Consider the following 11844-nt stretch of genomic DNA (forward strand, 5'->3'; position numbering starts at 1 on the left):
ACACCCAGCCAAAGGAGGTATAACCGGGCCCACATACGCACAAGGAATGTTGTCGAACGGACATTTGGCATCTGGAAAAGTAGATTCAGATGCCTGCACAAGAGTGGAGGTGCAAGGCAGTATACCCCCATCACCTGCTGCAAGATCATAGCTGTATGTGCAATGTTACACAACCTTGCGGTGAAGAAGGGCACTGAGGTGGAGTTGTCTGACTACGAGGACCATGACGACGACAAAGCTGTGCCACTGACACAGCCAGCTGGGGTGTGTACGCCAAGTGATGGCAGATACAGACGTGAGGAGATTACGGAAAACTATTTCTGAGTGAGTACAGATGCAAAGACAGCTAAATGGTTGTTGTGAAAAAACAATTTTTAATAGTGTTGCAACACAGTTACTGCACTGATGTGCAACAAAAGAAAGGTGTAATGGCAAAGAAAACAAAAGTCCAAGGTCCAGGTTGCCTCACCCGCCCTTGCAAGGCTATTTCTTTGACCGCTTGGCAGCCCCACTGGGGTGTCCCTCAGCCCCCTCTGAATGACCAGCGGCATCTGCGGAGCGCCTGGTGCTCCTGCGTGGCTCTGACGCAGCGCTGGCCGGGCTGCTGCGGCTGCTGCTGTCTCCAGCATCCCCCAGGTCCAGGGCAGGATTTGCAGCAGTGTTAGAGAGGATCATGGCCTCCATTGCAGTCGTGATGCGGGCCATTCCCCTTGTGAGCTCTGCCGTATTTTGTGTGAGGCTACACTCCATGTTGGCACTGCGGTGGCAGAGTTGTGCCGTTGCCGCAGCAAGGCGGCTCATGGAGCGGTTCTGCACCCGGGCATCCCGCCTGCGCACCACCTCATGCTCCTCCAGTCTGCCACATAATTGGGTTATGGCAGTGGTTAGCCTGCCTAAACCTGCTGCTACCTCCTTGTTTGAATCCACGAAGGCCTGAAATCCTTTTACCATTTCCCCCATCTGCAGGTTGTGCTGCAGGAGCTGGCGTTGGCAGGCCATCATGGATTTCGCCTGCAGCCTTTGTACCTTTACCATCTTTCCTTCGAGGCCCAGGAAGACACTGCCCTCCGGTGCTGGTGCTGCAGTGGTGGGGATGGCACGGCGCCGGGTACTGCTGCTGCCGGCCTGCTGAGTGGGCTGGGGTGCCACTGGTGGGGGTGTGGTGCTGGCCGGGGCCTGAGCCCCTGCTCCCAGGACAGGTTGAACTGGTGCCACAGCCATGGTCGTGGCAGGAGCTGGTGTCGGTGGAAGGAGGTCCCTTGTCGGGGAGTTCTCTGGGGAGAACTGCAAGGGGGGTGTGCTTGGCATTTGTGGGGAGTGCAGTGCTTCAAAGTCTATCACCAGGTTTCCCTCCATACCAAGCCCTATGGTGTTTTCATCCTCCTCCTCCTCGGCAGCCTGGCTGGTGCTCGGCCCTGCGAGTGCAGTGTCAGATGGTGCTGCTGCCTGTGTTGACATTGTTTGTCCGCCTGATGGTGCCCCTAGGTACAAAGAAGCATTTGTAAATTGAGTGCCGATGTATTACAGTCAGTACAATTAAAGCATTCCACATGTCCTTGCATCTCCTTAGAATGTGTTCCACTGTTTCCTGTCTTGTGAATCTGCACTGCCATAGTTTGCTAACTTCTGCTGACTACATGTACCATGATGCTTGTCTCTTGTATGTTGGTTACAGTACTGTGCTGGGGTTTGCCTATGCATTGTGTCTAATGGGGATGTGTCTGGTAGGGTGTGTCATGATGCGCATGCTTCTTACCTGTAGCTGTAGCTCTGGCTGAGCTGTCCAGGGTCCCAATTCCGGTTACACTCTCCCTCTCAATGGTGGTTGAGACCATTTCCTCGAGGTCTGTGAAGGGTGGCGCCGGGTTCCTGCCTCCACCAGTGCCTCCAGCCTGCCTCTGGATCTCTGCCATCTTCCTTTTTGTGAGGCTGCGGAGGTCATAGAATCGCTTCTTGAGCTCATCCAGGGACCTGGGGGTGACACCCACAGCATTCACCTTTTGGGCGATTTCGCTCCAGATCCTCCTCTTGGTGCTGTCTGGCACATTGAGGGACAGCTTTCCAAATAGCTGCCGGTGCACCCTCACCACCTCCTCAACCAACACCTGCAGCTCGGTGGTGCTGAATTTAGGCTTCCTCTTGTGAAATCTGACGAAATTTATGTACATAGACAGCATTCATTTCCCACTCCTCTCCCTGCACGCACCATGAATACCGAAAGTATTGACTGCATCACTCTGCCGGCAACGGCCTGTACCCATGCGTGCATGACCGCCATTTTAGGCACCCTGGCCTCTTGCCCACTCATTCGAATCACTGGCTTCCCTCCTGCGCGTATCTTAAACACCCTCCGATGTGCATAAACCATGAAACCCTCTCCCTTTGCGCGACCCTGCTATGAGAGGCAACCCTCCTGCTCGACCCAGGCATCCCCCATTTCCCTCTCTAAGAAGCCTCCTTCGCCCCAGCTGACATAGCCCACCCCAGCTGCACCTAACTGCCTCTGTTTTCTCATGTACAGGTCATAAGATCTCTCTCTCTGTGCGACTCTGACCCTGCGCGCACCCTGGCCCCCTCCCTCTCCCTCACATGGACAAGTCATAAACCTTTTCTTCCGCAAAGCCCTGTCCTTGAGGGTCACGGCCGCGCCTGACCAGCACCTCCTTCCCTTCCATGAATGTCCCTCTGTTGACAAGCCTCCCCTCCACGCTCGATTGTCCATGCAGACATGAATACCCCTCCTTTGATGACCCCTTCCCCCGAGTCCAGCTGACCACACATGTCCGAGGCCATCACCTAAGCCAGGGGATACCATCTACTGCCCTTATTGTATGCCTAACCACCCCACCCCCTGGGCCATGATCAGGCGTACATCCTACCAAAACACTCAGCTGCGTGATTGCCCTCCCCTCTTATCAGCAGGTCAAAGGTCCCCATTGTGAACATATGTAGAGTAGGATCACCACGAGGATTATAGGGATGTCTTTCTTGTGCGTCATACTGTCCTGATTGTACCATCAACTGTTTTGTAAAGGTATAAAAACAAGAGTCTCAAGCTCACTTGTTAGAGCACCTCCCGATGGCACCTTGTTTCGTGTCTGAAATGACAGGCTCTCCTCATGAGAATTAAACTCTGTTCTTGATTCCTGCCTCCAGCGCCCGTCTCTTTATTTGGTAACTATTCAGAATGGGAACTAAGAGGCGTCTTGCGCCAGCAGCCTGGGCATCAATAGTAGTATGGGCTGACTTTTCCACAATTGGCGTCCCAACGCGGGGTCCATCAGTGACATAAGGTCCAGTAAGAGAGATCCAGACGATGAGGTGAACATCTAAATGATCGGAGTATACCTGCCTTGAGAGGGCCCTCGTCCGGCTGCCGATTAAATGAACTTCACCGATTCTGAACGGACCTCTCTCGAGTGACCTACTGTCCTGACTGGAATCCCACAGGACTGCTGCGGTAAAATCATGGAGTAAGAGAACGATCGGGCGCTGGAAGGAGGAAGGCGAAGAACTGCCCACACGGTCCGGTCCGGGTAAGGTCGCGTAAATGCGACAAATTGTGAAATGATTGTTTTGGATAATACTAGTATTACGCTTTGTTGAAACCTCTGGAGATTCACTGTCTGCAAACGGGGAAAAACAAACAGGCTCTCTCTTTGCAAGCAGTGAAGGATAGGTAACGCAGACTTTTGTCCCCATTGTAATCCGTCGTGCCTATCTTCCTCCCCCACTGTTTCCCGAACTGTCGTTCGTGGATTATTGTCTGGAGATTCTTTGTCTGCAAACAGGGAAAGAACAAGGTCTCTCTTTGCAGGTAGAGAAAGAGTGGGTAGCGATAACTTTTCGTGCCCACTTATTCTCCCCACTGAATTGTTTTGATTGACCGATTGTTCGGTATTGGTTCGTTTGAGGTATTCACCGCCGCCAAACAACGGAGAATAGAAATATTCTGCCTAGTCTTTGCCCGCTGTGATAAGATAGGTAATGCAGACTTTTGTCCCCGTTGTAATCCGTCATGCCTATCTTCTCCCCACTGGTTGGTAGCCTGTTTAGCCCGGACCGCTTATTAGAGATGAACCATCCAGCTCCACTGGAGGGCACACCTAATAAGGACCTATTCATTAAGTGTGGACTAGTCGCTATAGCTTATAATAGGTTATGGCATAAAATATAAGAAAAAGAGTCGAGCGAAATCAGTAGGCCACTGATGAATTATCAACTTCGCTAATAATAAAATAAGAAACGTTAGAAACAGTTCGCAATAAGAAATATAAAAATGGCGAAACAGTTTGACAGCAAGGCAGCCACGAGGTAGCTAGGTTCCGTTGCCTATTCCTGCCCCAAACATGTCTGCCCCATTGTCTGCCACACCCCAATAACGGTAACATGGAATAGATACAAAACAGCATATACCTACCCCCATTCCGGAAGCTCCCGAAGTGCAACAGGTCCGCGGTTACGCCCATCCGGAAGGCGAGGCCTCGAGGCATGCGGGACTCGCCTGGCCGCGGTCAGAAGGAGATGCTGTTGGGCAGAGGGCCCAAAGAATCATGGAGGTCTCCCCTTTCCCTCTTCTGCTGCCCTGCAGGCCACGGGGGGGGGGGGGGCTGTCTTGCCTCCGACCACCCCCCCAATCTCTCCCTCTCTTGCCTGATCTGGCCATCGACGAAGACCGGAGCCAAGGCGAGGTCGGACAACCCTGAGAGTTGCAGGTAGTCCCGCCACATGACACACGCCTGGCGAGTTGCAGGTAGTCTCGCCTGGTCTGGAAAAGTGGCAGGTGGCCCCCGTCGGCGATAACACTGGGGAGTCGCGGGTAGTCCCTCCTGCGACAACGCCGGAGGGTTGCACACGACGGCACTTCTTCTTTCTGTAATGATGGCTGAGACAACGGAGGGGAGGGGATGTCTTGCCACAGCCACCGACCCCCCCTCCCCCTCACATCGCCTGGTCCGCTGGTCTGGCCGCCACGAAAGGTCCAGGAAAAACAGTGCCTTGCAGGCCACCAAGGGACGGGGATGCCTTGCCACAACCATCGACAACCCCATCTTCATCGCCTAGCCCGACCTTACCGAAACACTGGAGCCGGAGAACGGCGCGGGGTCGCTGGAAGGGGGAGGCGGCGCGAACGAGCCTCCCCCACCTCCCTCCAGGTGGAGGCTTCCAGCGACACCCCAACGCTCCTGCTTCATGAGGGTCCATATCACAGAGCGGGTTTTTCTGCCCGGGACGGGCTCACGCCCTGGGCCTCTCCTCAACCTTGAAGATTCTAGAAGAGCCGGGGGGGCCGACCTCTCCACGAGGTGCCCCCCGCCCTGCCCTGCCCTCCGACGGAGCCACGAGACGTCGGCGCACTCCTGCCGGCGCCAGCCTCGGTTTGAAAATGACTAAAATCCAGCAAGGATACAGATCTGTTCAGTTCCGGTGGAACATCAGAATGACCCGGTAGGAAAGAACGTTGCCGCCCTCCCCACCTTTTGACTGTTGGTTTATGCTGCTAGTCCGTTACCCCATTGCGATAAACTTTTTGAACTGATAAAAGAGGTTCTGGTCCAACCACGAGTCATTAGAGATATTCTGACTATAATGAGACTTGCCTGACCTCGCCCAAATGGCGCCGACACAAAATAAGACTTTTTAAATAAACCTTGTTGCACCCTGATTGCTCAGCCTTGATGCTCCAAGATATGTATGTAGTTTTTGGACAATGAAAGTAGATAAGAAGGATATTGGGTATGTGCTCAGAAAAGAAAGCAATATTGATCATGTGTAGGGACAATGAACTGATTTAGAGTGGGTACTAATTATAATTGGGAGCAATGAATTGGTGAAATGTAGGAAATGAGTGAGCATTTTGATAATGAATTAATGAGTTAATCGAAAAACTGAATTATTGACATGCATCATGCTTGCCCTGTAGGGAAGTTCGATACGATTCTATTGCACTGCCGCACTTTATGCAATGAACTGCCACCAACTTTGTTCTTCTTATGTACAGTTCCAATCTGCCCCGTGGCCGGTCCACTGGGTCGTAGGCCTGTATTTATACACCAGCTCTTTTTATTAAAAGTATCTTGAAAAAGAAAGCATGGTTGTAGCGGTTGCATTAATGAGTTTTTGAATTACTACTGTGAGCTACAGGAAAGTATGATTAAGGTTGAAGGTTAAAAAGGCCCGGTATTTAGCAGTTACATTATGTGTCGCAGGTAGCCGGAAAGGTGTTTTAGACGCCCTTAAACGACACCACAGAAATGCCACCTGACCGCCACCCTTGCACGCAACCTAAAGGGGTCGCGACCAAGTGACTCATGTAGATACGCAGATCATCAATGATTATCTATCTGATACTACTGGTCCCACTGGGCTTAAACGCCGAGATGGTAGAGAAATGCACTACATTGAGATAGGTCGAGTATGTGGTAAGTAAAAACATTTTCGGTCTACTGCATGCTGATGTGGTTTGAATGCTGCCCCCACCCCCTTCTTTCTCCTCCCTTCTGCAGGTCACGTCGGAACGTCTGCTGGAGAATGGAAGAGCGATGACCGAACGACTGACGATAAGGGAAGAGGGAGCTTTGAGCGTAGTACTGACGCTAGACTTAGATATGACTGTTCCTCCATTAGAGCATAACGACTGGGAGGATGGACTGACGTAGAAACTTGACGGGTACTGTATGACGGAAATTGACTCGAAATTAGCACGCTAGATAACGCGATTATGACATTTAATTAGATAAGGAAAGGACTAGGGAAAGTCCTGAGGTAAGGGTACCCAGGCACCACCCGTCTGGGAAGTTAGAAATATTGTTGATGTTCGAAATGTACCACCTCCTTCTCACTCTCTTATAGATATAACGAAACTGCCCGACTGTTCTCCTGGTCGATACTCTCTGTTGCTTCAGCCCGGAGAACATCCAGCCAAAGGAAGAAAATAAAAATGGTTTAAGATCCACCTATGAGCAATAGCCTGACCAGGTTAATCCCTGACCAACTGACTGCGATGTGAGTATTAGCAACTGAGAACACTCGCGAAGGTAGTAAACGAGAGGAAAAGGAGGAAAAGGGTAAAAAGAGCTCAACACGTAAATAAATAGGATACTAAAGATGCGCAGCATGCAGGAAACTTTTTTGTTTGGCCAATAGCTGTTTTATGTTTTGTCGTGAACTCTTTTGTATGTAACACATGTACTGTCTTCCCTTGTCTGAGTTTATGTGTATGTAATGTACGGGTTTATGTCTTCCCTCTGTCTGCGTCTGCGTTTGCGTGTTACCTGACCTCTGTCGTTCTGTGTTGTGAGCGCACTAAATGACCTATTACTGTACACGTCTCTCTCTCTCTCTCACTGTCTCTCTCTCTATATCTCTATCTCTACATGTCATACGTGTACCGAATGGCTCGTTTAGGTTGCGGACGACTCTCAATCCCTACGAGAGTCCCCCTGTCCCGTCCTTTCTATATGGTAATATTGTGCCCCGTCGGCACCAAACTGATTGGATACTTACTGGACGCGAAGGTGTTCAGCGAAATTGACAGAAACTAAAATGACTGTATCTTGCCAAATTACTACCTCTCCTTTCTGCAAAAAATGAATGAACTTGAATTGGCTAAGAAAGAGAGGACAGGTAAGACGACTGATACCCCCTAATCTGGCCTTTTTATAAAGGGGACTATATGTCAATGGCATCTTAATTTTTTTTAATTGTTAGAGACCAGCGCCAACGTCCAAATTGACCCCCCAATGCCCAGATTGCCCCACCCCTCTGCACCCAAGCGCGAATGCCCGAAGCGTCCCCGCCCCATTTGATAGACCCCAGCTGCTGTCCCGGATATAAAAATGATGACCATGAGTAACTGTCGTCCCTCGAGAAAAATTGTTTTACCCTGACTCTCGATGATAGCGTCCCCGCCCTGTTTTGAAAGGGTTAGCCAGCCTTGAAGGGAAATGTTCCGAAATGTTGGATATGATGAAATGCACAGTTGATGGGAATCTTATTCTGCCCTGCTTGAGTTATAAATAGGACGATGAATAAACTTGGCATGAACTCAGTAGGAATGCCGACATATGCACTGCTTGGTAATAGACCTCTGACTGTGACCGATGAGCGTATCTCCCAAGTGCGTAGATTCGAGGGAGGAATTCACCTGCATAGATGACTTCTTCTGTCAGTTCTCTAAAAACTTGTTTTGTACTTATTCAAGGATTTGCGATCACCGGAGTAGAAGGGTCGGACGTGCCTGGCTGCAGACCTTGAGACACATGCGACCTCGACCAAAGGTGGAGCTGCAGAGCAACAAGATACGGGACGAGACAGCAATTTCAAACGTGGAAAATGAAAAATGACGGGCTGCCCTGAAGCCCTCCGTCTGCTAACCCACGTGTGCCTGGAGTCTCCGTCCCCCCTTCTTTGAGCCCGATTGATGGGCCCGCCTGCTTGTTATCCTTTGCTCCCTTGGTCCCTTTTGTGTGTCTCAGAAACTCTGACCCAACTCCGTTCTCTCTCCTATCGACTATTTGAACCACCCACGCCCTCTTTTCCACGTGACTTGTTGCCAAAAGGAAGAACGGCATTGAGATGGGAAAAGGGGTGTTGCCACGGAAATATAGGTGCCGAGCATAAGGCGCCGCTTAATGGATTGTTTAGGAAACAGGACTGTGGTCTAACAGCAGAGGACTGACTGCACCCTGCAACGCGTAAGGATAAGACCCGAGCTGGACCTATAGCTCCACCGCCGGTGCTCAACAGCGCCAACGAAAGGACACGGACAAGAGCCTACCAGTGATGGCTCACTGCTAAAAGACACTGTGACGAAGAAACCTTGTATATTGGACTGATTCCGCCCTCAACTGCTTGGTCAAAATGTTCATTGGTCACATTTTTAAGACAGAAACATTTTTGCTATGTAGTGCGTTTAATTGTCAGGAACACAACGAAAATGCAATTTCCTATGTACTGCATTCTTCCCATCACCTTAACTGTCTATGATTGTACGCCACATGTTAGTATCGACAAAATACTAATTCATCAACGATGCCTATCTGCTTGTAAAAACATCAATTGCAAAAATGATTGCTGCTATGTAAAAAGGGGCGACTGTGAAATCTGACGAAATTTATGTACATAGACAGCATTCATTTCCCACTCCTCTCCCTGCACGCACCATGAATACCGAAAGTATTGACTGCATCACTCTGCCGGCAACGGCCTGTACCCATGCGTGCATGACCGCCATTTTAGGCACCCTGGCCTCTTGCCCACTCATTCGAATCACTGGCTTCCCTCCTGCGCGTATCTTAAACACCCTCCCATGTGCATAAACCATGAAACCCTCTCCCTTTGCGCGACCCTGCTATGAGAGGCAACCCTCCTGCTCGACCCAGGCATCCCCCATTTCCCTCTCTAAGAAGCCTCCTTCGCCCCAGCTGACATAGCCCACCCCAGCTGCACCTAACTGCCTCTGTTTTCTCATGTACAGGTCATAAGATCTCTCTCTCTGTGCGACTCTGACCCTGCGCGCACCCTGGCCCCCTCCCTCTCCCTCACATGGACAAGTCATAAACCTTTTCTTCCGCAAAGCCCTGTCCTTGAGGGTCACGGCCGCGCCTGACCAGCACCTCCTTCCCTTCCATGAATGTCCCTCTGTTGACAAGCCTCCCCTCCACGCTCGATTGTCCATGCAGACATGAATACCCCTCCTTTGATGACCCCTTCCCCCGAGTCCAGCTGACCACACATGTCCGAGGCCATCACCTAAGCCAGGGGATACCATCTACTGCCCTTATTGTATGCCTAACCACCCCACCCCCTGGGCCATGATCAGGCGTACATCCTACCAAAACACTCAGCTGCGTGATTGCCCTCCCCTCTTATCAGCAGGTCAAAGGTCCCCATTGTGAACATATGTAGAGTAGGATCACCACGAGGATTATAGGGATGTCTTTCTTGTGCGTCATACTGTCCTGATTGTACCATCAACTGTTTTGTAAAGGTATAAAAACAAGAGTCTCAAGCTCACTTGTTAGAGCACCTCCCGATGGCACCTTGTTTCGTGTCTGAAATGACAGGCTCTCCTCATGAGAATTAAACTCTGTTCTTGATTCCTGCCTCCAGCGCCCGTCTCTTTATTTGGTAACTATTCAGAATGGGAACTAAGAGGCGTCTTGCGCCAGCAGCCTGGGCATCAATAGTAGTATGGGCTGACTTTTCCACACTCTTCTGGGAGGACTTCTGGCTCTCACTCTGGTTTGCCATCTTCTTCAGAACAGTTCACAACCTCCTACTCCCACTGCTGCTAACTGTGAGTGTTCAGCTCAGGCTGGCTCTCCAGAATGTTCTTAATTAGCTGCACCTGCCAGGGTTGCCACTCCCTGTTTGGGTGGGGGAGGGGGAGCCACCTCATTGGCTGAATCGGCTTTTGCCGATTCGGCTTTTACCGATTCGGTAAAATCCGATTCGGTATTATCCGATTCGGCTTTTACCGAATCGGATTTTACCGAATCGGTAAAAGCCGAATCGGCTTTTACCGATTCGGTTTCTTCAATGCATTCCTATGGGCTTTTTGGCCATGGGTGTGTTTTCATGGCTACGATTCGTTAATTGCCGAATCGGATTTTACCGACTCGGCTATTTCCGATTCGTTGGTAGCCGATTCGGCTATTTACGATTCGGTGGTTGCCGATTCGGTACTTTCCGATTCGGTCCGTGCCGATTCGGAACGTACCGATCCACATTACCGATGCCGACCGATTCGGTATTATTTCGCCGTTTGTTTGCTACATCTCGTTTTCCGATTTCAGAATACCGAATCGGCCCGCCTCGGTATTTTGAAATCGGAAAATCCCTTTTACCTACATCGGGCCCTTGGTCACTGATTTTGTTCTGCAGTAGCAACCTGTTAGGCAGTTTCTGGAAGCGTGTTCTTGCCTACAGCAACTAATCTCAGCGCAGCCAAGGGAGCAAAGGCAGGTTTTCCAGAGGATTCAAGAGGGCGCTCTAGGATGCTTAGGAGGGAGTGGTGGAAGTGAAGCTGGTGCACCACATACCCAACTCACTGAAGGCCCAATTAGCAACAATGTGATGTATTGATGTCTAACTCAGGGTTTGTTCCATACCTCTCTTGCTGCTTCGGGCCATGTGCTGCTCTGAGGTCCAACAGTCCATAACCATTCTGAGGGTCTGCAATGGTATTACACTATCATGTGGTTGAAGTTGCCCTAGTCATCTAGTATAGTGGGTAGAAAGCGAAGCTACATAAGAAGTAAGTTCTGACACCTAGAACTCCCCCAACCTTTCTTGAGCCTTTTCTGGGACTGGTCCACGACCTTCGCAAAAGGTATAAGGGTCTTGTGGTGATGGGAGATTTTAATCTCCACTGGGAGGAGTCTACTAGAGACGCAATGTCCAAACAACTTGAAGAGGCTATGAATGCTCTAGAACTAACCCAGATAGTGACAGGCCCAACACACAAGAAGGGTCACACATTGGACCTGATGTGGACCTCAGTCCCGGTGCTGAGCCCTGTCACTATCTCGCCTTGCATATGGTCGGATCATCACCTGCTGCAGGGTAGATTAGCATTCCCGGGGCAAGGAGGAATCCCCACCGCCGAATGGCGGGTGGTGAGAAGGTGGAATTCAATCAATCCTGATACTCTATTATCTATATTAGAGCAACCCTCCCACCTTAACAGACTACCAGAGGATGACTTGGAGAGGGCCAGCCTCAAAATATCAATAAAACTGGAAAATGCCATTGAGGCAGTGGCACCTGCACGAAAGGTAAAAATCAGGGACAAAGGAAAAGGGGCCCCCTGGTTCAATGACGACCTGAGACTCCTGAAAC

At 50.5% G+C, this 11844-nt stretch overlaps 1 protein-coding gene across 1 annotated transcript; it reads right to left on the reverse strand.

The window, feature by feature from the left end:
• Positions 1-483: 483 nt before the first annotated feature.
• Positions 484-1913, reverse strand: LOC147722533 (uncharacterized). The gene is made up of 2 exons (XM_086966857.1): positions 1757-1913; positions 484-1481 (listed from the first exon to the last, which is right to left on the reverse strand). The coding sequence occupies exons 1-2, from the start codon at positions 1911-1913 to the stop codon at positions 484-486; spliced, it is 1155 nt and encodes a 384-aa protein (XP_086822983.1).
• Positions 1914-11844: the final 9931 nt, after the last annotated feature.

Source organism: Lissotriton vulgaris, chromosome 4_1 (genome assembly GCF_964263255.1).
Source record: "Lissotriton vulgaris chromosome 4_1, aLisVul1.2, whole genome shotgun sequence".
NCBI classification, from domain to species: domain Eukaryota; kingdom Metazoa; phylum Chordata; class Amphibia; order Caudata; family Salamandridae; genus Lissotriton; species Lissotriton vulgaris.